General features: G+C 55.3%; 1 protein-coding gene and 1 long non-coding RNA gene across 6 annotated transcripts in view; one reads left to right on the forward strand and one right to left on the reverse strand.

The window, feature by feature from the left end:
• FRAS1 (Fraser extracellular matrix complex subunit 1) overlaps window positions 1–7428 on the forward strand; it is a 105145-nt gene extending 97717 nt beyond the window's left edge. Inside the window, exons 63-75 of the mRNA XM_066548866.1 lie at window positions 565–752; window positions 900–1175; window positions 1299–1531; window positions 1820–1980; window positions 2659–2873; window positions 3868–4018; window positions 4296–4403; window positions 4562–4721; window positions 5062–5178; window positions 5278–5444; window positions 5756–5961; window positions 6256–6402; window positions 6794–7428. Of these exons, the coding sequence (XP_066404963.1) occupies window positions 565–752; window positions 900–1175; window positions 1299–1531; window positions 1820–1980; window positions 2659–2873; window positions 3868–4018; window positions 4296–4403; window positions 4562–4721; window positions 5062–5178; window positions 5278–5444; window positions 5756–5961; window positions 6256–6402; window positions 6794–7363 (2699 nt within the window). The 3' untranslated portion in view covers window positions 7364–7428. The remainder of the gene's footprint in view (window positions 1–564; window positions 753–899; window positions 1176–1298; window positions 1532–1819; window positions 1981–2658; window positions 2874–3867; window positions 4019–4295; window positions 4404–4561; window positions 4722–5061; window positions 5179–5277; window positions 5445–5755; window positions 5962–6255; window positions 6403–6793) is intronic.
• Window positions 7429–11005: 3577 nt separating this feature from the next.
• On the reverse strand, window positions 11006–19722 carry LOC136556284 (uncharacterized). Of its 5 annotated transcripts, none has more exons than XR_010783613.1 (7): window positions 19459–19722; window positions 14878–14955; window positions 14650–14775; window positions 13797–14034; window positions 13243–13397; window positions 12019–12144; window positions 11006–11646 (listed from the first exon to the last, which is right to left on the reverse strand). It is a non-coding gene; the product is annotated as an uncharacterized lncRNA (long non-coding RNA). The 5 variants fall into 5 exon arrangements; XR_010783614.1 differs by lacking the exon at window positions 19459–19722 and adding an exon at window positions 15516–16633; XR_010783615.1 differs by lacking the exon at window positions 19459–19722 and having other exon boundaries at window positions 11006–11172; window positions 11433–11646; window positions 14878–16624.
• Between the last annotated feature and the right edge of the window lie 2430 nt (window positions 19723–22152).

Raw genomic sequence — 22152 nt, forward strand, 5'->3', positions numbered from 1 at the left:
GTAAAGGGGCCTCGAGGGGAGGGTTAGAGGTGGGGGCGTGGCCAGAACGCCCAGGGGATGCTTGTCGCAGGAATTTTTAGCTGATGTGTTAAACGAAGGGTGATGGGACCAGAGGAAGGAGCACTGGCACCTGGCAGAGTGAAGTCCTCCTCGGGGAATGTAGGGCTGTGAACACCTCAGACCATGTTGCTGGACCCTCACTAAACAGCTCTGCATACCAGTCTGAGGGAGAGGAGGGATGGGAATGTGCTTTGCATCCCAGGTTTTTCCTTCAGACAGCTAATACAAGACAGTCATTATTAATCCTCAGTCGGCATCTGCCAGTAAATCTATCACCGGATCGATTGGATCAGTTGTCATAGCTGGAGTTTTATGTTGATAGTAGACTCCTCTGGGTAAATTATTAGCAGCAATGAGTGGAAATAAAATTTATAATGTGCATTTTATCATAATGTCTCTGTGGTCACAGCCTGGAGCAGCTGTGCAGGGCTCAGATGAGAACTTGAGAGCAGTCTCTGGTGATGAATCAACTTCCCTCTGTTTCTCTTGCACTTGCTCCTCCAGGTGTGGCCCACATCATGTTCAAGGTGGAGATCATGTCCAACGAGGACCGGGAATGGCATGAGTCCTTTTCTCTGGTGCTGGGCCCAGATGATCCAGTGGAAGCAGTCCTGGGAGACATCAGCACTGCCACAGTGACTATTTTGGATCAGGAGGCAGCAGGGAGCCTGATTCTTCCAGCACCTCCCGTGGTGAGTGGATGTGATTTAGTGCCCTGCAAGTAAAGATTGGAAACCACAGTGGGATTTTGGAAATAAAATGTAGAGCTGCAGTGACAATATGGGAGGGAAGGATGGCATTTTCCACCATCTCCCTCAGCCCCTCTTGCCTCCACACAGGTTGTCACCCTGGCTGACTACGACCGCGTGGAAGAAGTGACCAAGGAGGGCGCTAGGAAATCCCCCTCCCCAGGCTACCCCCTGGTCTGTGTGACTCCCTGTGACCCTCACTTCCCCAAGTACACCCTGATGAGGGAGCGCTGTGCTGAGGCTGGCATCAACCAGTCCTCCATCCAGTTCAGCTGGGAAGTGGCCGCCCCCATGGACGGCAACGGAGCCCGGTCGCCTTTCGAGACCATCACAGACAACACCCCCTTCACCAGCGTCAACCACAGGGTACACAGACATTCCAGACTAAAGTCTCCTTGGATCTGAGGCCTGGAGGTTTGGGTTTTCTAAACGCTGTTTTCCCTTAGCCTGCTGGAAGCACCAGTGGTTTCCCCCTCTTTGTTCCCTCAGGTGCTGGACAGCATCTACTTCAGCCGGCGGTTCCACGTGCGCTGCGTGGCCAAGGCTGTGGACAGGGCCGGCCACGTGGGGACCCCCCTGAGGAGCAGCGCGGTCACCATAGGCACAGACAGTGCCATCTGCCACACGCCCGTGGTGGCAGGGACAGCCCGAGGGTTCCAGGCACAGTCCTTCATTGCCACGCTCAAGTACCTGGATGTGAAGCACAAGGAGCATCCCAACAGGTATGAGGCTGGAGAAAGGGGAGTGCAGCCCTTCCCCAGCCCCCCTGGGCTTACAGGGGTGCCCGGGCTCACAAGCACGATGTGCGTGTATAAAACCACATCCCTCAGGCAGCATGGGCTGCTCAGGTTCCTGCTCCCACTCTCTGCTCACAGCCTGCCCAGCTGAGGGGGTGCCCTTCCCCTCAGCAGTGGGGAGCTGGGGGGATACAGCTTAAGGATGTGCTGCTGTGGGGATCCTGTGCCTGCCAGGCTGCTCTGTTCTGCTGTCTCACGTGCTGCTTGTTCCAGGATCCACATCTCGGTGCAGATCCCCCACCAGGATGGGATGCTGCCCCTGATCTCCACGCTGCCGCTGCACAACCTTCATTTCCTGCTCTCCGAGTCCATCTACAGGCACCAGCACGTCTGCTCCAACCTGGTCACTGCCAGGGACCTCAGAGGCATCTCAGGTAACCTTCAAAGCCAGCCTTTGCTTCCTGAAGATGGAAGCCTGGAAAGAAATCAGAGAAGGGGTCTTTGTCTTCCTCTGGGCTCTCTTGACATGATGTAAATAGCAATGAATCTTCCTGGTCTCACAGCAGTGACCAGAGGTGCCCCATTGGAGATGGGATTCCAGGCATGGGAACATTTGGGGTTGTAGGTTCATGTTGAGCTAGTGATTTTCTGCTTTTTAAATCGTTTTTGTGATATCCTCCCAGTAAGAGAGGGGTCTGCAGGGCTGGATCACTGTGTCTGGATCACTGAGGTCTCCCATGACGCAACAAAATCTATTCACTGCTGAAAGAAATGTCAGAGCTGAAAAGAACAGGCAGATTGTGTCTTTGACACTCCAGGGAATGAAGTCCATGCTAGATCCAGGCAGGATCTTGTACTTCATTCTGATAATTCCATACTGAACCCATTCCTCTTTTCTTAAAGGTTAACTTCAGCCTTGAATCAGTCAGTCCCTAAGTTTGATTTTTAGGATGCTTGCCCCATTCCTGTAACAGTTTCCCCTGTGAAGACCTGAGTGTGTCCTCCAGGATAAGGAAGGGAGAGGAGCTCTGGTGATTCAAGAGTGAAGCAAGCATGTGGCCTGGGGCAGTTTAAAGTCGGGAGGGGGCATTGTCCTGGTTTGTGTCCTTCAGAGGCAGGGTTCCTGGCCGAGGTGGCCCCGGAGAGCTCGGTGCTGGGCCCGGGCTATGACCGGCCCTACCAGCTGGACCCTGCAGTGAGGGAGCCCCGGAGCATCCAGCTGTACCAGCACCTCAACCTCAAGAGCTGCATCTGGACCTTCGACGCCTATTACGACATGACCGAGTTAATCGATGTCTGTGGAGGCTCTGTCACTGCTGACTTCCAGGTGAGAGGTCCATCCCCAGCTCTCCCACCTATCCCAGATCTCAGTTCTCAGGCACAGCTCTGCCTTGCACTTGAGTGTAGCTGCTGCTCTGCTCTGTACAGGTGGAGTCTGGCTTTCCCCCCCATCACCTGGAAGAGAACAGTGCATTTATTTCATTTATTTTCCTAGGAGTATCACAGGTTTTATTCTTTTAATATTCAGAGCACCAGGAAAATATTTGTTTTTTTAATGTATAGCCATACTGGAAATATAAAACATTCTCAGCTGGGCTCTCTTTTATAATTTTGGCTGTTTTCTCAGCCAATAGAAATGAACCAAGGACAGAGCAGAGGCAGCTCAGTCCATGCCCCACAACAGAGCGAGGCCATGGGATATTTTAACTCATTTCCTAATTAACAGGCTGGCAGACCAAAACCCAGAAATGTTCCTCCATAAATGAGTGGCTTCCACTATGTGAGGTGTCTCACCGCCCTCTCGTGGCTACATTATCCATGTGCAGCCCACTCCACCTCCCCTAAGCTCCGGCATTAAATTCCCAGGCACATTGCTAGGACCAGTATCATCTCTTTTGATTCCTGCCAGCCTGGACTACTTCATTGTTTCCTTTTATAGCTCCAATTGTTTGCACAAGCCCAGAGAAGCTACTTGGCCTGAACAACTACCCGGTGGAGCATGTGGAGCCTGGCACCAGCCAGGCTGGAACATCTCCCTGAATTCTCCAGGGCCTGCAAAGTGCAGCTGCACTCTGCAGATAATAAATGGAGAGCTCTGGGAGGCCTGAGCAAGCAGAATTGCTGATTTTTAATTTCCAGCCTTGGAAATTGGGGGGTTTTGAGGTGAAATTGCACCTAGAGCTCCTCTGTCCCATGGTCCCAGCGAGCCTCAGCACTGCCCCTGAATTAAAACTCAGGTTTGTCTGAGGTAAAGAATACCCAGAGTCACCTCTGACCTCCCTTGAAGGTGCCTAACCCCCTTTTTGGGGTTTTATTGCCAGGTGAGGGACTCTGCCCAGTCCTTCCTGACAGTCCACGTGCCTCTGTACGTGTCCTACATCTACGTGACGGCCCCGAGGGGCTGGGCTTCCCTGGAGCACCACACGGAGATGGAGTTCTCCTTCTTCTACGACACCGTGCTCTGGAGGACAGGTGAGCTTGGGGCACTCCAAGGGCTGTGGAATAAGTGGCTCCTTCATGTTTCCCCTTAGCTCCTGCACTGCCACCAGCGTCCTGAGGGAGTGGACACTCGGATATTCCTTCCTTTATGCCTGCGGGGGGCTTAGGCAGCTGGGGAGGAGGGAGGAAGTGTGCAGCTGGCCCAGGGGAGGATGATGCCAAGGAAACCCTGCCTTTGGGAGGTCTCCCAGAGCTCCTGGGGCTGGCAGAGCCCAGCTGAGCAGCGAGCGTGGCCCCGATGTGCTTGCAGGGATCCAGACGGACAGCGTGCTCTCAGCCCGGCTGCAGATCATCCGCATCTACATCCGTGATGACGGCCGCCTCGTCATCGAGTTCAGGACACAGGCCAAGTTCAGAGGTGAGGACGCTGATCCTGGCAGGGACACACAGTAGGGTCACACACAGCTCTGCTCTGGCACCACAGGCAGCAGAGCAAGTCCCTGTCCCTGCCAGGAGCCCCTCTGTGCTGACAACATGGGATCTCTGTGCCCTGTCACCTCCTTGTCCCCCCCCCAGGGCTGTTTGTCATGGAGCACCACAGCCTGCCAGATGTCAGGTCCTCCTTGATGACTCCAGAGCACCTGGGAGGGATCGAGTTTGACCTGCAGCTGCTGTGGAGTGCTCAGACTTTTGACTCTCCCTACCAGCTCTGGAGAGCAACCAGCTCCTACAACAGGTGAGGGCTGGGGGTCCAGTCCCCTTCAGCAGCTTCCCACAGCACCAGGCTCTCCCTGGCACCCCTCCAGCAGCCACTGCAGTAGTGTGGAATGCTCAGGAGCTTGGCCAGAGCTTGGAACACTGTTCTACTGAGAGGAAAATCAGCTCAGCCTCTTGTAAAGGAATTTTTCCAGCAATGAAGCCTGTGGACAGGCTGATCCCAGAGGTGACGTTGCATTTCAGAAGGTCACGTTTGTCCCTCAGGGAATGCTGGATGACATTGCCGGGGCAAGAGAGAGCTGCTGCCCTGGGCGAAGAGCTCAGAGCTCTGCTTGGTGACTGCTCCTGTCTGTTCCCAGGAAGGATTACTCTGGAGAATACACTATCCTGCTGATCCCCTGCACGGTGCAGCCCACGCAGCCATGGACAGAGCCTGGAGACAAGCCCCTGCCCTGCACAGCTCACGCTCCCGAGCGGTAAGGAGGCCCCGGCCCCAGGGCAGCAGGGCAGGGCCAGCCCCTTTGGGCTGCACAAACCTCATCTCCCCTTTCTTTCCTTCCTTGTCCCAATTCCAGGTTTTTGATCCCGATTGCCTTCCAGCAGACAAACCGCCCGGTTCCAGTTGTTTACTCCCTGAACACAGAGTTTCAGCTCTGCAACAACGAGAAGGTTTTTCTCATGGACCCCACCAAGTCAGAAATATCTCTGGCAGAAATGGATTACAAAGGGGCTTTTTCCAAGGGTAGGATTTACCTCTCCTCTTCTGCTTGTTCCCACTGTTTTTCCCTGCACAGCTTCCATTTCCTGGAGAGGAAAGGGCAAAACCCAGATGTGGCTTTGCCTCTTCCACAGCAATAAATGGCATTTTGAGCATCTTACAGCCCTGTAAAACAACAACATGCTCTGGCACCTTGTTTTGCCACTCGCACCCCCCCAAGCCCTTCCCAAACAACCCAAACCCTTCTCAGCACAGACTCACCTGTGGTCTGGCACACTTGGCTCTGGCAGTGTTCCCCTGGCTGGGAGCTTCCACCTGCCCCACTTTGTTCCCAGGGCAAATCCTGTATGGGCGCGTGCTCTGGCACCCGGAGCAGAACCTGAATGCGGCGTACAGGCTGCAGCTGGAGAAGGTCTACCTGTGCACGGGCAGGGATGGCTACGTGCCCTTCTTCGACCCCACGGGCACCGTCTACAACGAGGGGCCCCAGTATGGCTGCATCCAGCCCAACAAGTACCTGAAGCACAGATTCCTGCTCCTGGTGAGTGCTCTGCTCCTGCTTCCCCTCTGGGATTTCCTCTGGCAGCAAGCAGATCCTGACTGCAGAGGGATGAGGAAAGGAGCTCACTGGATGTTTTGTACTGCTGGTGCAAAGTGTGAACACAGGACCGGTTTTTTCCCCGCCCTTTGTCCATGAGTGTCCCTTAATCTGTGCCTGCATGTAGGTGTGGAGATGGAGCATTTGTATTAGAACCCTTACCCAGGTAGTGCCCTGCCTTCCAGCCTCTTTTGGGAAAGCAGACAGCATCCCTCAGGACACTTCTCTGCCTTCCAGGACCGAAACCAGCCGGAAGTGACGGATAAGTATTTCCACGATGTGCCTTTTGATGCCCACTTTGCTTCCGAGCTGTCCGAGTTCCACTCAGTCAGCAGCATGCCTGGAGTTGATGGATTCACTCTCAAGGTGGATGCTCTCTACAAGGTATATACCCAGTGCTTTTGGTAGCCCAACACTGACTTGTCTGTCCACGACCTCCCAAACACTTGGTGAATTGCAAGCTCTGGGCCCTCAGAATTCAACTCTGACACAGGAAATGGAGATTAGGATATTATTCTGGTGATTTTATTTTTTTTTCCTGAAGCATTAATGAAAAAACTCTTTAAAAATATGTTATTCATTTTCCTGAATAAATTACTGCCTCCGGCAAAGGCTGGACACCCCACTAGGTGGTCAGTGTTACTGCTTAGAAAAACCCACTGAGATGACTTTGTCAGACACAGGACACAAAACACACCAGCTCTTTAACAGAATCACTTGATGTAAAACTCGACAGATGTTAATGACATCTCTCCATGCCTTCTCTTTGGGAAAGGTGGAAGCTGGGCACCAGTGGTACCTCCAGGTGATCTACGTGATCGGCCCGGAAGGCACGGCCGGGCCCCGTGTGCAGCGCTCCCTGGCTCGCCGCTGGCAGCGCGGCCGCAGGGACCTGCCCGAGGCGCTGGATGACTCCCTCATCTACGACAACGAGGGCGACCAGCTGAAGAATGGCACCAACATGAAGTCACTGCTCTTGGAGAGGGAGGAAGCTTCCACTGCAGCCTCCTTGTCCCAAGCGGGTGCCTCCCTGGGCAGTGCCTTCGCCGCCCTCACCCTGCTGCTGCTGGTGCTGTCCGGAATTTGCCTCCTGGCCAGGGAGTGCCGCAAGCTGCGGAGGAAGCGGGAGGCTGCCGGGGGCACTCCTGAGGAGCACCCCTTGAACACCAAGGTGGAGCTGCCTCGGGGCGGCCCGCAGGCCGTGGGCAGCCGGTGTTGCACCGTCAGGAACGTTCATCCCCCGCGGGACTACGGCGGTGGCTGCCAGGGGCACGGCAGGAAGGTGAAGCAGGTGAACTTGGAAGTCAAAGTCCATAGCAATTTGCACGACGGCACGGAAGTTTAACGGAGCACACGCGTTGGGAAAAGCTTTTTATAAACTGTAAAATAAAGATAACCCCAAACTGAAAAGCCACATGGGTGTTTTTTTAGTCTGCTGAGGAGGAGCAGCTGTCAATTCCCGCTGCTCCTGTCCTAGCGACTTCGCCGCATGGCATCGCTGTCCTCTCTCGGTGCTGCTCCAGCTCAGCGGGCTCCAGCTCTCCCCGGCACTGGGCAGCGTGGGGAAATAATCCCTCACCCCCGGCATGTGGGAGCTCTCAGGCAGTCTCTGTGTCCTCTAGAAGAGAGTAAAGCTGAAATAAAAACTTCAACCCGGGTGCCCGGGCTGTCCTGTCCTCTGCCACCCCTACGGTCCCGCTCATTCCCCTGGGGTGCAGCGGGAGCCCCTCGGAGCTGCGGCGCCAGGGAAGGGAAGGAGGGAGTCACGGGCTGCTCTGGCCCGAGGGCGCCGCGGTCTCAGGGGCGGCCTCGGGGAGCACCGGGCCGGGAGAGCTCCGGGGTGCGGTCCCGGCCCTGCGGGGCCCCAGCCCCACACGGCAGCTTCGCGCCCGCACCGGGGAACGGCCGCGATCCCGCACCCGGCAGCGCCCCATGCCCGCGGCCATCCCGGGCCCGATCCAGAGCCCGATGCCGCCTCCATCCTCCCGACGAGGGAGAGGCGGCACAGCCCGGGACCCCTCGGCAGACCCCGGCAGCTCCACAGCTCCATCCCGGCTCCGGCTGTGGGCTCCATCGCCCGCTTACGGTCAACCTCGTCCCGGCATCGTAGCAGGAGCGGGCATCGAGTCCAGGCTGGGCTTTGCCCAGTCCTCAGCCCAGTCTCAACCCCAGTCCGGCCGAGAGCCGCAACCCTCCCGCCGGGGCAGAGGCAGCCCCGCCCCGCGAGCGGGCACCGGCAGGACTCGGTCTCACAGCCCCGTCCCCAGTCGCGGCCCCGCCGCAGCGCTCCGGGCTCCGAGCGGTCCCCGCCACACAGGGCCAGGGCTCACACAGCGCCGAGCGAGGGTCCCGGGACAGCGGTACGGGGGGGCGGGGCCACAGAGTACGGGCATGGGATGCTCCAGCGAGACCGCCACGGCGGCCGGAGGTCCGGATGCCGAGCACTGCTGGGGTCTGCCGAGGTCCTGGGCGGTGCCGCCTCTCCCCCGTCGGGAGGATGGAGGCGGCAGCGGGCCCGGGATCGGTTTCGGGCCCGGGATGGCCGCAGGCACGGGGCGCTGCCGGGTGCGTGGCCGCGGGACAGCGTTGCGGGGGGCGGGGCCGGCACAGGTGTGGGGGCGGGGCCGGACGGCACAGGGGGCGGTACCAGCTCAGGTGTGCAGGGCGGGCCCAGCTCAGGTGCGCGGGGCCCCAGGGCGGCTGCACGGGGCGGGGCCGAAGTGATTTAGACCCCAGAAATCGCCTCGACCGGCATTTGCTCACTCAGAGCACGGTGCGAACGGGAGCTCCCTGTGCGGGCTCCGCAGGTAAGGTGCGGAGGCTTCGGCCTCCCCTTCTGTCCCTCTCTGTCCCTCCTTCCTTCTCCGCGTATTCCCTTTCTTTCTCCCCCTTCCCTCTCCCCCTGAAACGCTCCTTTCCTCTCCTCCCAAACCCGACCCCTCCCCCTCACTCCTTCCCGTCCGGTCCCTTCCCCGCTACTTCCTTCTATTCCTCGTCTCTCCACCGTCCCTCTTCTCCCACCTCGGCCTTTCCCTTCCTCTCCCGCTTCCCTCCTAACTCCGACCCCTCTCCCTCCCCGTCCTCACCTCCCCCATCTCTCCTGTCTCCCCATCCTCCCCTCTCCTTCTTTCCTCGCAGCCGCGGGGCTCGGGGTGCCAGACAATAATAAAGCCCTGAGGGCCGGAGCCCAGCGCCCCCACCCTCGCTGGGGACCCGCTCTGCGGGTGCCCCCATTGCAGTGCAATGCACCGCCCCACACCGCCAGGGCTCCGGCTTTCCCAACATCACACGGGGGGGGGGTGGGTCTTGGCGTGGGGGGGCCGAATTACAGGGGCCCCCTCAATAGGGGGAGTCACGGGGGAGGAGGGATTAGGAGGCGCCCCCTCCGGAGGAGGGGGTCCCTGGGGGGGAGGTCGGGAAGGGCTCCCTCCAAAGGAGGGAGTCGAAGGGAGGGAGCAGAGCCTGAGAGGTAACTCGCCCTCCAGGCCCCGCCCCCTCCCCTGGACCCCTCCTCCGCACCGGGGCCTGGGGGGAGGGACGGGGGAGGGACGGGGGGAAGCAGAGGGGGGCAGGTCACTGCAGTGTGAGCCCATATTTAAAAAAAAAAAAAGGGGGGGAATGGAGAACGAGACTAGGGGAGTGGAGGGGTAGGTGGAGAGAGGTCGGGGTGTGCAGGGCAGCAGGGGACAGGGCTGGGGGGAAGGCAAGGTGGAGGAAGGAGCAGGACTGAGGGTGGGTGGGGAGCGACTGGGGGTGGGGGGGAAAGGAAGCAGGAAAAAGGGGCAGGGGGGAGCCCGATCGGTGAGGGAAGGAAGAGCATGAGGAGTAGGGTAGGGGAATAGAGAGGGGGGGCGGGGGACGGTCACAGGGGAGGAGGGAGGGGGGGTTTGAGAGAGGGAGGAAGAGAGGAACAAAAGCAGAGGTAAAGGGAAAAAGATATACAAAAGGAAAGAAACGCAGAAGTAAAGAAACGTAGAGAAAAAGAGATATAGGGCCCCGGCCGGCAGAAACCGCCCTCACCCAACGCCGAGGAGCAAATGGCGCCGCCAGCTCTTCCCCGCGCCTTAAATCCCCCAATGCCCCGCCCCGTGCAGCCGCACTGGGGTCCTTCACACCTGTGCAGGCCCCGCCCCTCGCACCTGTGCCGGCCCCGCCCCCGGGGCCCCGCCTCCCCCCCCGCCCACCCAAAAAACCCGGCGGATCCGCCCCTGTCCCGCTTTCTGTGTGGGATGCTCGTCTCGGGATGCCGCGGGAGCATCGGTTGGAGCGCTGTACGGAGATCCGGATCGGGGTCTGCTGCTGGTACTGCGCAGGGTCCAAGGTGCTCAGGTAGGACTGGGATCTGGGCCCAGGGATTTGGGCTCTGATTTTGTTGGTATTTCCTGTGGGAGCCGGGCTGAGCAGTTTCTTCCTTGGCGAGCCGAGTATGGGTGCCGGGGCGGGAGGATCGAGGGGGGACTGGGGCTGGGATCGGGACCGGCATCGCCGCGGTCGGGAAGAGCCGCTCCGGGACAGGTGCTGCCACTCCGGCTGCAGCCAGTGCAGGGCTGGGTCCCGCTGGGGCTCCAGGCATGCTCTGGCGGTAAGGAACCGGTGCTGTGCCACTACTATGCCCGCCAGGAGGATGACGCTTCCCGGGAGCAGCCTCTGGATCGCGGCTGGAAGCGGGAAGGACACGGAGACCGCCCGTACCGGCCCCAGGACCCCATCGGCATCGCCGCTCGCTCAGCGACACCGCCCGCCCCGCGGGGCGCCCCCTGGCGGACACGGCGCCGCCCCGCAGCCCCCCCGGCCCGGTAACCCCACGAGCACCGCGCTCCCCTACGAGCCACAGCGCCCGCAGCCCCTGCTCCGTGTCCGCACCCCCGGGGGCTGCAGCGCCCCGGCCGGGAGCGGCCGCTGGGGCCGAGGTGTTGCTGCCCCTGCTCTGATTGTGCCTGGTGTGGGACTGGAGCCCCTGGGAAACACAAGGGAAAAAACCCCAGTGTTAAAAAACCAGTGGAAACTATTTGTTCTTTATTTCCAGAGCCATGAGGATCATTGAGTTAAATGCTGAGAAGTGACTGGCCCAGCTGCACCTGGAACACGGAATTCTGGCCTTCTCAGCACCCTGCTCCAAACACCTGAGCCAATCCCAGGGTTGTTCCAAAGGTCCTGTGTGGGATGGGAATGACTGCTGCCAGTAAGAGAACTCCTCTACAAATGCAGCTCCTTCCCTTCTGCTAATGCTGCTTTACACACCAGCCCCTGCAATGGCTGTAGGGCAGAACTGGCTGGCACTCAACATGTCAGCACCAAACTCTTCCCCATAACCCTGGTTTTTCTGCCCTTTCCAGGATTTACCCAGCAGCTGTAAATGTGCTCCCACAATGTCCCTTTGTTTCCCCAGGAACAAGACATGTCCTGAGGGTTACCTTGCTCCATGGCCAAAGTTCTTCTGGAGAGTGGTGGGGTATTTCCTGCAGGTGAGTGTTGCCAGGTCAAAATGATGCTGGCTGCTGAGGCCAGGGTTGTTTTTCTGGCCCAGAGGCCTCGGGGTCTCCTGCTCGCTGCCAGCAATGCTCCTTGGTGTTCCCTCAGTGTGTCCCAGCTGGCTGGGAGCGGAGGGCAGGAGGAGGCCAGAAGCTCCTGAAAGGCAAGCAGCACCTCGTGTCTTTGGGATCTGCAGGGGAGGAGCTGTGCCTGCACTGTGGCTCCTCGGCCAGGGGCTGCTCTGACCAGGCACGTGGAAATGCTTCAACCTGGACAGAGACCACCAACAGCCCAGAAGGACCCCAAGGAGCAGCTGGCATTACTGGGAATGCAGGCAAGGGCCCTTTGCAGAGGGGCTCACACAGCAATTCCTGGTTCAGAGCTCCCACACAGCTGCCAGCTATGTCCCAGCCACCCCAAATCCCTTCCCTCCTCCCCAGCCTGAGGCCATCATCCATCAGCAGCATTAAAGCCAAGGCAATCTTCCCCCACAGATATTAAATCCCAGGCAGCAGCCCTCAGAGATACCTGAAAATCAGTGGGATGGAGTTTGGAGTTTTCCAGGGATCCAGCTGGAAGTGCAGATGTCATGGAAAGCTTTCACAGCTAGGTCCCACTGGAGGTGTGCTGAAGACAGAGATGCACATCCCTTTCCTGAGAGAAAAGAATTTGTAGAGGCCACTGCTGAGGCTCTGAAAGGAGCTGAGCTTCTGCAGGGAGAGATGTCCCCACCTGGGCACAGGGGCTGCCTCAGCACAGGCTGGGAGCACATCTGGCCACTGCCTTCTCCTGCTTTAAAACACCAACTGCATCTTCTCTATCCTGGAGCTCAGGGGAGTGAAATCAGCTCCATTCCAGGCAGCTCTGTCCAGTGAGCCCAGGGACACCATTGGGGTGAGGGTTCTAAATAGCCAGTTCTATGGAATAGAACCCTGTCCTTGTCCCTGTGCTGCTGAGCTTCCTTGGAAGCTCTGCTGGCTCCTGACACAGCTGCTGTCCAAGGCAGCAGCTCTGCATGGGAATACCCACACTCCATGGGGCACTGTGAGGTTACTGCAGTGGGAATGGAGCAGGGAAGTTGGGGCTATGGGTATAATTCATCAGATCTAGCACAGCTGACAGGGAACCCCAAATCTGGGCACCACACAGAGAACAATCTTTGTCCTGCCCTGTCAGCTCAAACCCCTGGGCTGGGAAGTTTTGGGAATAAAATGAACAGAATTATACAAACCACAGCAAGTGGCATCACCCAGAGGGACAATCCAGGTCCCAGACAATTCCTCCACAATCCACTATGGGGGAAAGCATCTCTGTGCCTGCCAGGAGCTCTGACTCTGCTTTTCCTACCAGCTCCTGAGCAGTGTCAGGGCCACCATGAGGGCTTTAAAGTCCAAATAAACTCCATATCTCACACAGTGAATAATCCATATAAAGAAATGCATTCTTGTCATCAAAACTCAAAACTGTGTCAGGAGTTTTGACAACAAGTTAATGGGATTCCCAGGATTCTCATTAATGCTCTTGGTTTCATTTTTATGTATTTTTAATCCCTCAGCCTGTACAACTTATCCTGGGATTTAGAGGCTGAGCAGGGCTGGCTTTGGATTGACCTTCACCTCTGGCCCCAGCCTGTGCAAACACACCTTGTGCCAGGCTGGGTGAACTCATCACCTCAGCTTTTCCCTCATAATATCCCATACTTATTTCCCTGTAGATTAACTCACATTTTGCCCCAAACCATCCACTCCTCACCTCCATGTGGCCTCCAAGTGTCCATTCTGTTCCTCACAGGTGCCCTGGTGACACCATGTTGGTCCCTTTGCCTTTCTCCAGCCCGAGGCTGCTCCTCTGCTCGCTCTCTCCAGCCTCATCGCACAGGGATCCTCTTCTCCCTTCCCTGCTGGCTGCTGCCAAGGAAGGAGGACACAGTGAGTCTCCAGTGCTGACCCCTTAGCCCTGGAGAGTCCTGGCTGTGGGCCCCAGGGGCCTCGGATTTCCCAGGGAAATTGTCTGCTGGTCTCCCTTCAATTACCTCAGCAATTCCCTCAAAAATGCCACCTCACTCCCCCTGACATCCCCTCACATTTTCCTACACAAACAGTTCTTGTATCTCCTCTAGATTACACCAGGTTTTCAGCTACATGAATGGCATCATCTATGCCCACTGCTTGTTATTCACCCAACCAAAATCAAGAGCAAATGTTGGTTAGGCTTTAATAACAACTCGAAATAACTTTAGAGCAAAATAAATCACCTTTTTCTTCTGTTTTTTGGTGGTTTTTTGCTCCTTCAGCTGCTGGACTTACCTCTGAGGATGTGTGCTGAGCTCCTGAGCTCTGGGTGGAGGGGACTGTCAGGCTGAATGGCTGTGAGTTTGTGTTCTTCTCACTGGGGCATCAGCAACTCCCCCAGTCCCTTTTCCAGGCTGTTCCATGTGGCTGTGGTCAGGCTGTGGCAGCACAGGCAGACACAGCTCTCAGCACTCCCTGCTCCAAACACAACTCTGGCCTCCATTGCAATCTGTCTCTGCTGGGAGGTTTTCTCCTAGAGAAATCCAAGAATTGCTCATGGCAATTTGGAGAATGAATTTCCACAAAGGGAAGTAAGGGATAAAATCCTGCTCTAGGAGCCCTTGGGATCTGCAGGGCTGGTTAGGGAAGGGGACATTCACTCCCTGCAGTGCACACACACCCACCTGCAGCACCCAGCACAGCCTGCCAGCTGGGCTCTGCCAGCCCCTCTCTGAGCACCCTCCCTGTGCTGCTCCCTCTCAGGGCCTTTGGCAATCCAACCCTGAGCCTGAGCAGCCCAAAGCTCTGTCTGGCAGCCCAGGGACAAAGGGACACTCCCAGGGTTGAGGCACATTCCCAGCAAACGCTCCCAACAGAGCACAGAGGCACCCCTGGAGCTCCTGTGTGGGGCTGGCAGGAGGGCACAGCCCCCAGGTGGGATGGCAGTGGCAGTGACAGCAGTAAAGTGCCACGGTCTGATGGCACAACACAGACACCAAGGCCAGCAATGCCCGTGGGAGGTGCACAATTAATTCCGCTCCCTGTGCTGCCCCATCCCAGCAGGAAAGCTCCAGGGGGGATGGAAACTCCTCCCCCTTCCCCCCAGCCCCAGATAAGCACTCCTCAGTTTCAAGCACCCAGTTCTCACCTCCAGCCTGCTCCCGGGGCTGCTGCCACATTCCTGACAAGGTGCCAAAGGCCACTTGGGACAGGGCTCCCTCTGTGTCTCAGGGCTTGGGGATGGCAGGGACCAGGCTGCTCCAGCAAGGACAGCCTGAAACCAGAGCAGATGTCTCAGGGTTAGCAACGGGCTGGGGACAGGAGTTCTGAAACCCAGAGTTCTGAAAACAGCCCCCAAAATGTTCTATGATCATACCTTTAAAATGGCTCCAAAGGGCAGCAGCTCTGGTGCCAGATCAGTACCTGCACGATTCCCTGTGCCAGCCCTGGCTCACTGAAAAACAAAACAAATCAACAATCACCCAGGCCTTGTTTGCAGAATTCCTGATCCAAACCCTCACCTTTCCTGCCCAGCACTGAGGGAAATCTGACACAGCATTAATAAGTGACCTTTGCTGAGAGCAGCCATCATCCCAGTCCTCCAGCCTTGGCAAGATTTTGCACTGAATGGACCTAAGTTCTAATCCTAAACCTAAATTTCTGTCAGTTTTTGTTAGAAAGATACTGGATAATAAATCATGCAACAGAATTGAAAAATTGCACAAGGAATAACAAGGCCCAGAGCAAACCCAACCACCCCCATCACTGCTCCATCCCAATGTTGGGAGAAATGCTGATATCATTTCTAAATACTCCCCTTCCCTCCCACTCAGTCCTTCACTGCACATCCCTGGAGAGGACTGACTCCATCTTTTGTTGCCAACAGCACCTCTCCAGCCCAAAGCCCACTTCTCACAGACACAAACTAAGCAAGCCTAAGGCATTGTTCCCAGCAGCAGATGCAATTCCTGAACTCCTTTTTCCCTGGATTCTAAGCACTTGCAGGAAACTCACCTCAGCCCAGAGACTGTTCTGCTTTCCCAGAGGGAAATACAGCCTGATGGGATGGGCCACAGCTCTGGCACCACATTGCCCTTGTTCCTGCTGACCTGGAAAGCCACAAGTAAACCCAGTCCCTCAGAGCCCATCCCTGGGCACCAGGAGAGCTGGAGCTGTTCCCAGATGCCAGGGCCCTGCAGGGCTGTGCTGACACGAGCACAGGCTGACCCCTGTGCCCAGCACCATCCCTCATTCTCCTCCCATTGCTCCCAAATCCTCCCAGCCCTGCCCCTGCATCTGTGCCAGGGCCAGTGCCTGCCCCCAGCCCGAGCAGAGGCTGTCACCCAGCCCTGCACCGGCTGCCAGCCCTGGCAGAGCTGGGAATGCACTGAGAGCTCCCGAACCCCCAGAGCAGTCCTTGGGTGCACAGACAATGCCCAACCTGCCCCTCAGGGCCCAGCCAACACCACAACTCCAGCATCCCCAGGGAACTCTGGCATTTGTCTCTTCACCTCTGCCCTTCTCCAGCAGACACAGCTGGGGCTGGGCTGTCAGCAATAGCATTCCCATGGCAGTTAATCCCAGCAGAGAGGAAAAGAGGAGCCCTGTGTCCCTCTGACTCGCCCCACAGCATGGGCAGGACCAGAGCCCTCCAGTGCAGACCCCTGGTGCTGAGGCCTCTTGCCTTTGGCTGCTTAAACACCAAAGCTTTTGGCAAAGATGGGAGGAGTTTGATGATTTTTCCTGCCTTGAAAGAGAGGAGAAAAAGAAAATTAAGTCCACTGTGGAAGTCAAAGGATCCCAGCTCTCATACTTCTGCTCTGATTGCTCACTATGGGGTTTTATCCATGAGAGGTGACACCAATTCAAACATAAACGTGTCCTTTTCCAGCACTTTTATTCCTGACTATTTCAGACATTGAAAGGATGCTCATTTTTCTTATTGCATTCTCTGCCCAATTTTAACAGAACCATTTTTATCCCAGACCCCACGTGTCAGCCATTCCATCCTTTACCATTGGACTTTGCACAAAGGAAGGGACACCCAGGATGCTGCATCACAAGAAATCCCAAAGAGAATCCCCTCCAAAACCTCACAGAGAAAGGGTTTTTGCTTTTGGAACACAAGAGAGGCCTTTGACCATTTGCATCCACGTGGAAAGCCCACACTGAGCACTTGGTTTTAAAGATGTTGCACTTGAAGTTACAGACATGGAATTGCCTTGGGATTTGGCATTTCCTGCACCCACACAAACACATTCAAGGAATTAAGTGCAGAGTCCTGAAGTTTGGTTATTCCAATGCTGTTTTGGTAGTGCCACTTGACACACCAAAATCCACAGCAACACTTCAAAAAATGAAAAGCAACTTTCACCCGCACATCCCCCTTCCTTTCGATTTTGCAGTTTTGGGGTCCTCTTAAGAACAGGTTAAAGAGAAGAAGAAGAAAAGCCCAGGACCTACTACCAGCTAGTGCACCAACCACCTGTTTTCCATAGATTCTCCTTACAGCTGGTGGCTTTTCTAAGAAAGCTTCAGTTCAACCTTATCACAATCACCTGGCAGCACTCACTATCAGCCCCAAAGGCCAGTGCACATCTGTGTGCTACCTCAGGAAGCTCAGTCGCTCTCTGTGGGACAAAACCTGGTTTGGGCCCAAGAGCTGACTCTGCTCCCTGCGAGCTGAACTATGCAGCTGTAGGATGCAGCTGGATGCTGAAGGGCAGAGTGTGTAACCCTCTGTGAAAGCCAGGCTCCAAAGGCAGCCCTTGATGCCCCAGCAGTGCTGCTGGAAGCGCTGGCAGCACTTGGTACAGATGGGATGGAGCCTCCCCACAGCTCTGTCCCCTGGCACCGAGGGTGGCACAGCAGAGAGGCCGATGGAAGTAAAACAAACGCTGGATTTCAATGGACGCTGATGGGACTGAAAGCCCCAGGCCAGAGCTGCTCCCTGCCCAGCACAGGAGCTCCCAGTGCTGCTGCAGGGCACAGGCTCTGAGGGAACCCTGCAGCTGGGACAGGAACGCAGCAACAACAATTCCCAGGCACAAAGAGATCCCCAGCTGCTCCAACAACTGAACCTCTGTGGCTCAGCCTCACGGGGTGTCCCTGCTCCAGGCAGGATGAGCCACACAGCCCCCGAGGCTGGGCTCACACCCTGCCCTACCAGCAGAAAACAAGGGGTTAATGAAGCTTTGGGGACACCTTCTGTCCCCAGAGTGCTCTGACACAACATCCAGCAGTGTGGATCTTTAATAAAGACAGCTTGTACCTATCCTTGCAACAGACTCACCGATGTTATTTCCTCAAAGTCTCTGTTTTAAAATATTTTGCTATTGCAAGGGTTTAAACAAGACTGACCATGAGCCCTGCACCCTTGCCATGCTCCAAGCCCTAAGGAAGCGCTGGATATCCTCACACTCATCCAAGCTGAGGGAGCTGCTGCAGCATTTAAAACATTTCAAAACCACCCCTGCCCTGAGGGTGTCCAGACCTGGGAGGTGCCTGGGTGCCAGCCCAGCATCAGAGATGGGACATCGGGAGACCGAGCAGACAACACCCACTGCAGCCTCTGCACTCTCAGCACTCCAGCTGCACCATCCTCATTGCTCAGGGACTCTCAGCTCTGTTTCCAGGACTCCCATCAGGAAACTGAGGGCCATTTCCAGATGCAAATCCCCAAAGAGCCACTGCTCTCCTCTCCACCCACCCTCCTGCTCCAACTTTTACCCCTTTGATAGCCACCACCCCACCCAGGACACAGAAGGAGGCTCTCAGGTGCCAACTGAGACCCAAATCGTTCCAGGTGGCTCAGGAAATAAACACAAATAAACTCGTCCCTTCTAGGGTAACAAAATGTCTTGGTGCCTAGTTCCTGTTTCCTAAGGCAAAACACACGGATCAGGGGAAAATGGCAAGTCCCAAACCCAACAAAACCTGGTTTTGCATCGGTTTCCATCAGGACTGTTCAGGTTTCCCACTGCCCCTCAGCTGCAGCCACAGGAGCAGCTTCTCTCTGGGACCCAGGGGGGTGGGCACAGGGACACCCATCCCACTGCTTTCCGGAAAACAGAGCTCAGCCCACCCCAGAAATATAAATAACAAATGCAGTTATTGCCTTTGGCACTTATCTATTAGCTCTGGCACGGTATTATTGACCACAAAAATCCTGAGAGAGTACAATCTGTAACTACTGCTCTTGATAAAGTATAATCTGTCAGTTCATGTATGCCCTGCATAGCTTTTATAAATAGCAGTGTAATAGATACTATTTTAGACTGTAGCATAATAGAGACTGTGAAATGTTAAAATGCTTTTACATGCAAGTAACTCAGAAAATGGTGTAAGATAATTAGGTGATTTCCCACATTTGGGGACAATCTTATCTGAAACACAAGATAACAGAAACAGAAACCAGAGCACTGAAATAAAGGAAAAAATTATTGACCCTCGTTATCAAATAACGAGGGAGTGAAAATAAAACAGGATGGCACCACAGGAAGAAATAAAATATATTGGTTTAATCCACAAGATGGCACGAAGGTTAAAACCAAGCAAAAGAACATCTAAACTCAAAGGACTCTTTGAATATGTATAAACTATAATGAATATGCTCACACCACTGCAATGTAACACAATATAGAGAACACGGTTTAAGGTAACCGGGTGCTCCCGGCAAACAGCCAAGCACCCCAACGCTGCCTTTTATCCCTTAACAAACGTGTAAAAATTCTAAAGAGTGAACTTTGTTTCTCACACAATAAAGCGCTGTCCCCGCAGCTGGGACGAGCCCCAGCTTTATTCCACGGAACACGATCCCAGAGAGCCGCAAGGCCTGGGACAGACCCGTCCCACCCACAGCGGGTCCCACGCAGCAGCGCCCGAAGCAGCCCCGGCCCCCTGTGGGTGCCCCGGCCCCGGTGCCCCCGGCCCAGTTCCCTCCCCTCCGGCCGCTCACCTGAGGGCATCGCCCGCTGCCTCCCGGCACTGCTGCCGAGCCAAGGGCATTGTCCCCGCTCCTGGCCCAAAGGCCGCGTTCTGCGCCGCAGGGCACGCTCCGGGGGACGCGGGGCCGGGCAGGGACAGGGTGACCCGGGCTGAGGCGGCTGTCCCAGCGCTCTGTCCCCTCACGGGGCTCAGGCCGGGGAGCGGGGCCCCGCCACCGACCGCCACTGCACCGCGGAGCAGAGTCAGGTACGGCCGAAGAGCCGAGTGTGGCCGAGTGGAGCCGCCGACAGCCGAGTGTGGCCGAGAACAGCCGAGCGTACCCGAAGGGCCGACTCTGGCCGCGATTTGCCGAATCGATCCGAGCTTAGCTGAGGTGAACTGAACGGAACGGGACGAAACCGCGTTCAGCCGAACCGAACTAGATAAGCCCAACCGAACTGGATAAGCCCAACCGAACTAGATAAGCCGAACCAACGCGAGATCAGCCGAACCAACCTGAACATTACGGGGTCGGTCGAACCGAGCTGAGCTCCGAATGCAGCGAGCGGCTCCGAGTTCAGCCGAACCGAGCCGAGCTCGGCCGAACCCGGCCTGCTGCTCTCGTGCTCATTAATTAGCGCCAGTGCAGTCACAGCTTAATGAGCACTGAACGTGTCACAGACACACCAGCCACCCTCCTGACACTGATGCTCCCAGGGATTTTCCTTTTTCCAGGGTCCAGAACTCATCCAAAGGAGTGAGAAAATGCTGTCGGCGTAAGGAGCTGCACAGATCTTGGGAAGGTCCTCGCTGGACAAATGACACAAAGGGCACAGGGAGCATTTAAAGCAAACCAAGTGACAAAAAGCCACCTTTAGGTCAGAGAGAGGCTGAATCCCCATAAGGAAATCCACTGAAACAATAAGCTAAGTGATGGAAATTCAGGATTTGGCTGTGGCCACCACCTTCTGGTATGAAATGTTATCATATTATCCCAAATAGTCACAGAACAAAACAAATAAAAGCATTTTAAATCCTAAGCTTATGAAGTGGAAGTGCAAATGAGATCAAATGCACAAATTCAGGTAAGATATGGACTGTAATCACTGTTTCTGTGGTTAATGGCTTCATGTTCGAACCTCAGTGACCCCCCTCTCCTCTGTCACCTGTGTGTCCTTGCTGTGTTTCCTTGAGTGTCCCAGAATACCTTGGAAGAGATTCTTCCCCTGCTCCTGCCTCTATTTGTCAGAAATGGTTCATTTAGACAGCACAGCACTCACAAAGAACCAGCCCCACAGGAGTCACAGCACCATTGCACTCACCCTGAAATCCTGGCCTGTTGGATCGGCGGAAGAAATGCGGCACTCAATATGAGTGATCAGCAAGTCTCGAACTTTATTGATAGTTCACACATATTTATCTTGGTGTTAATGAAGCTTATACATATTGCAAAGCTGAGCTCATTATTGGTTAATTACTCATCGGTCAACCACACCTACTTCTATATTCTTATGTTTTTTTTGTTACTACTTCTACATTCTTGTGATTATTCTGCTGAAACTATCCTCATATTTTTGGCAAAAGATCTTCTCCTCTATCCTATTGTTGCACCAAGGGCACAATGTCCTTGCCCATCATTGGACACTGACTGCTGACTCCTAGACTTGCTTTCTTCTATCTTAACCAGTGGTATCATGTCTACGTGACCTTTCTCAGCTAGCCAACTGTCCACAAAGCTCTCCACACTTCCCCCGTTTTTCTGTTGAACAAGCATGGTCTGATTAAATGCAGCAGATATCATTTTTTGTACCATGTTCTGTAGGCACATGCAAAAACACGGCAAAATTATTAGTACTAACAAAGCTATAATGCCCACTATAAGCTGACCCTAACAATAGAGCGTAACCATGATCCCAGGCCTAAAGATTTGAGCCATTCATCAATACCAAAACCCGATTCTACCTGTAAGTTTCCAGTTAACCTCTGCAAGTCAGAGAGTTGGGAGTGGATGGACTGTGAATGATCAGAAAGATTCATGCAACACATGCCCTCAAATTCTTCACAACCATGGCCTTGTGCAAGTAAAAGAAAATCAATTGCAGCTCTATTTTGAAGCGTTGCATGGCGAATAGAATCAACACCAAGCAAAAGACTAGAAAGTGCCAAAAAGGTGGCATTGGTTTGCTTAGCCAGCCAACATCCCAACTTGTTTAAAATGGCATGAGCACCTGCTGCCGATACCCCTGGAGCCAAGAAAGATGCTGCAACTATAGCCCCTGGGGACCAAAATTTTACATTGTCCTTGCAGTCTGCAGCAAATGCATGAGCCATTCGTTTATTTTGATGATGGTGGCAGCTCATGTTCAGTATCATGGACGTGTTGGGTGTAAGTAGAGACAGCCATACAATTGTACACGGTCCCCCGTGCAGCATTGATGGGATACCGGGCCAAGCACAGTCCCCACATACCAGGAAGTAACCTGCTGGCAATTGAATAGGGTCATTTGATGAGATTGATACTTTCTTAGTGGTATAATTGCACCAGGCTGTTGCATTTTGGTAGACAGCCATGCTGGAGGTTACAATAGTGGAATGGTTCTTGGCTGGCAGCTGGCTTCTATGGTTGAAATTAAGACATGCGTCTGCCATCACTGAACCTGACAGCTCCAAATCTCGAGGTTCCTGCGGTGCTATGGGAAAAAAGGAAACCCATTGGTCTCAATTA

The sequence above is a fragment of the Molothrus aeneus genome, chromosome 4 (genome assembly GCF_037042795.1).
Source record: "Molothrus aeneus isolate 106 chromosome 4, BPBGC_Maene_1.0, whole genome shotgun sequence".
In the NCBI taxonomy this organism is placed as follows: domain Eukaryota; kingdom Metazoa; phylum Chordata; class Aves; order Passeriformes; family Icteridae; genus Molothrus; species Molothrus aeneus.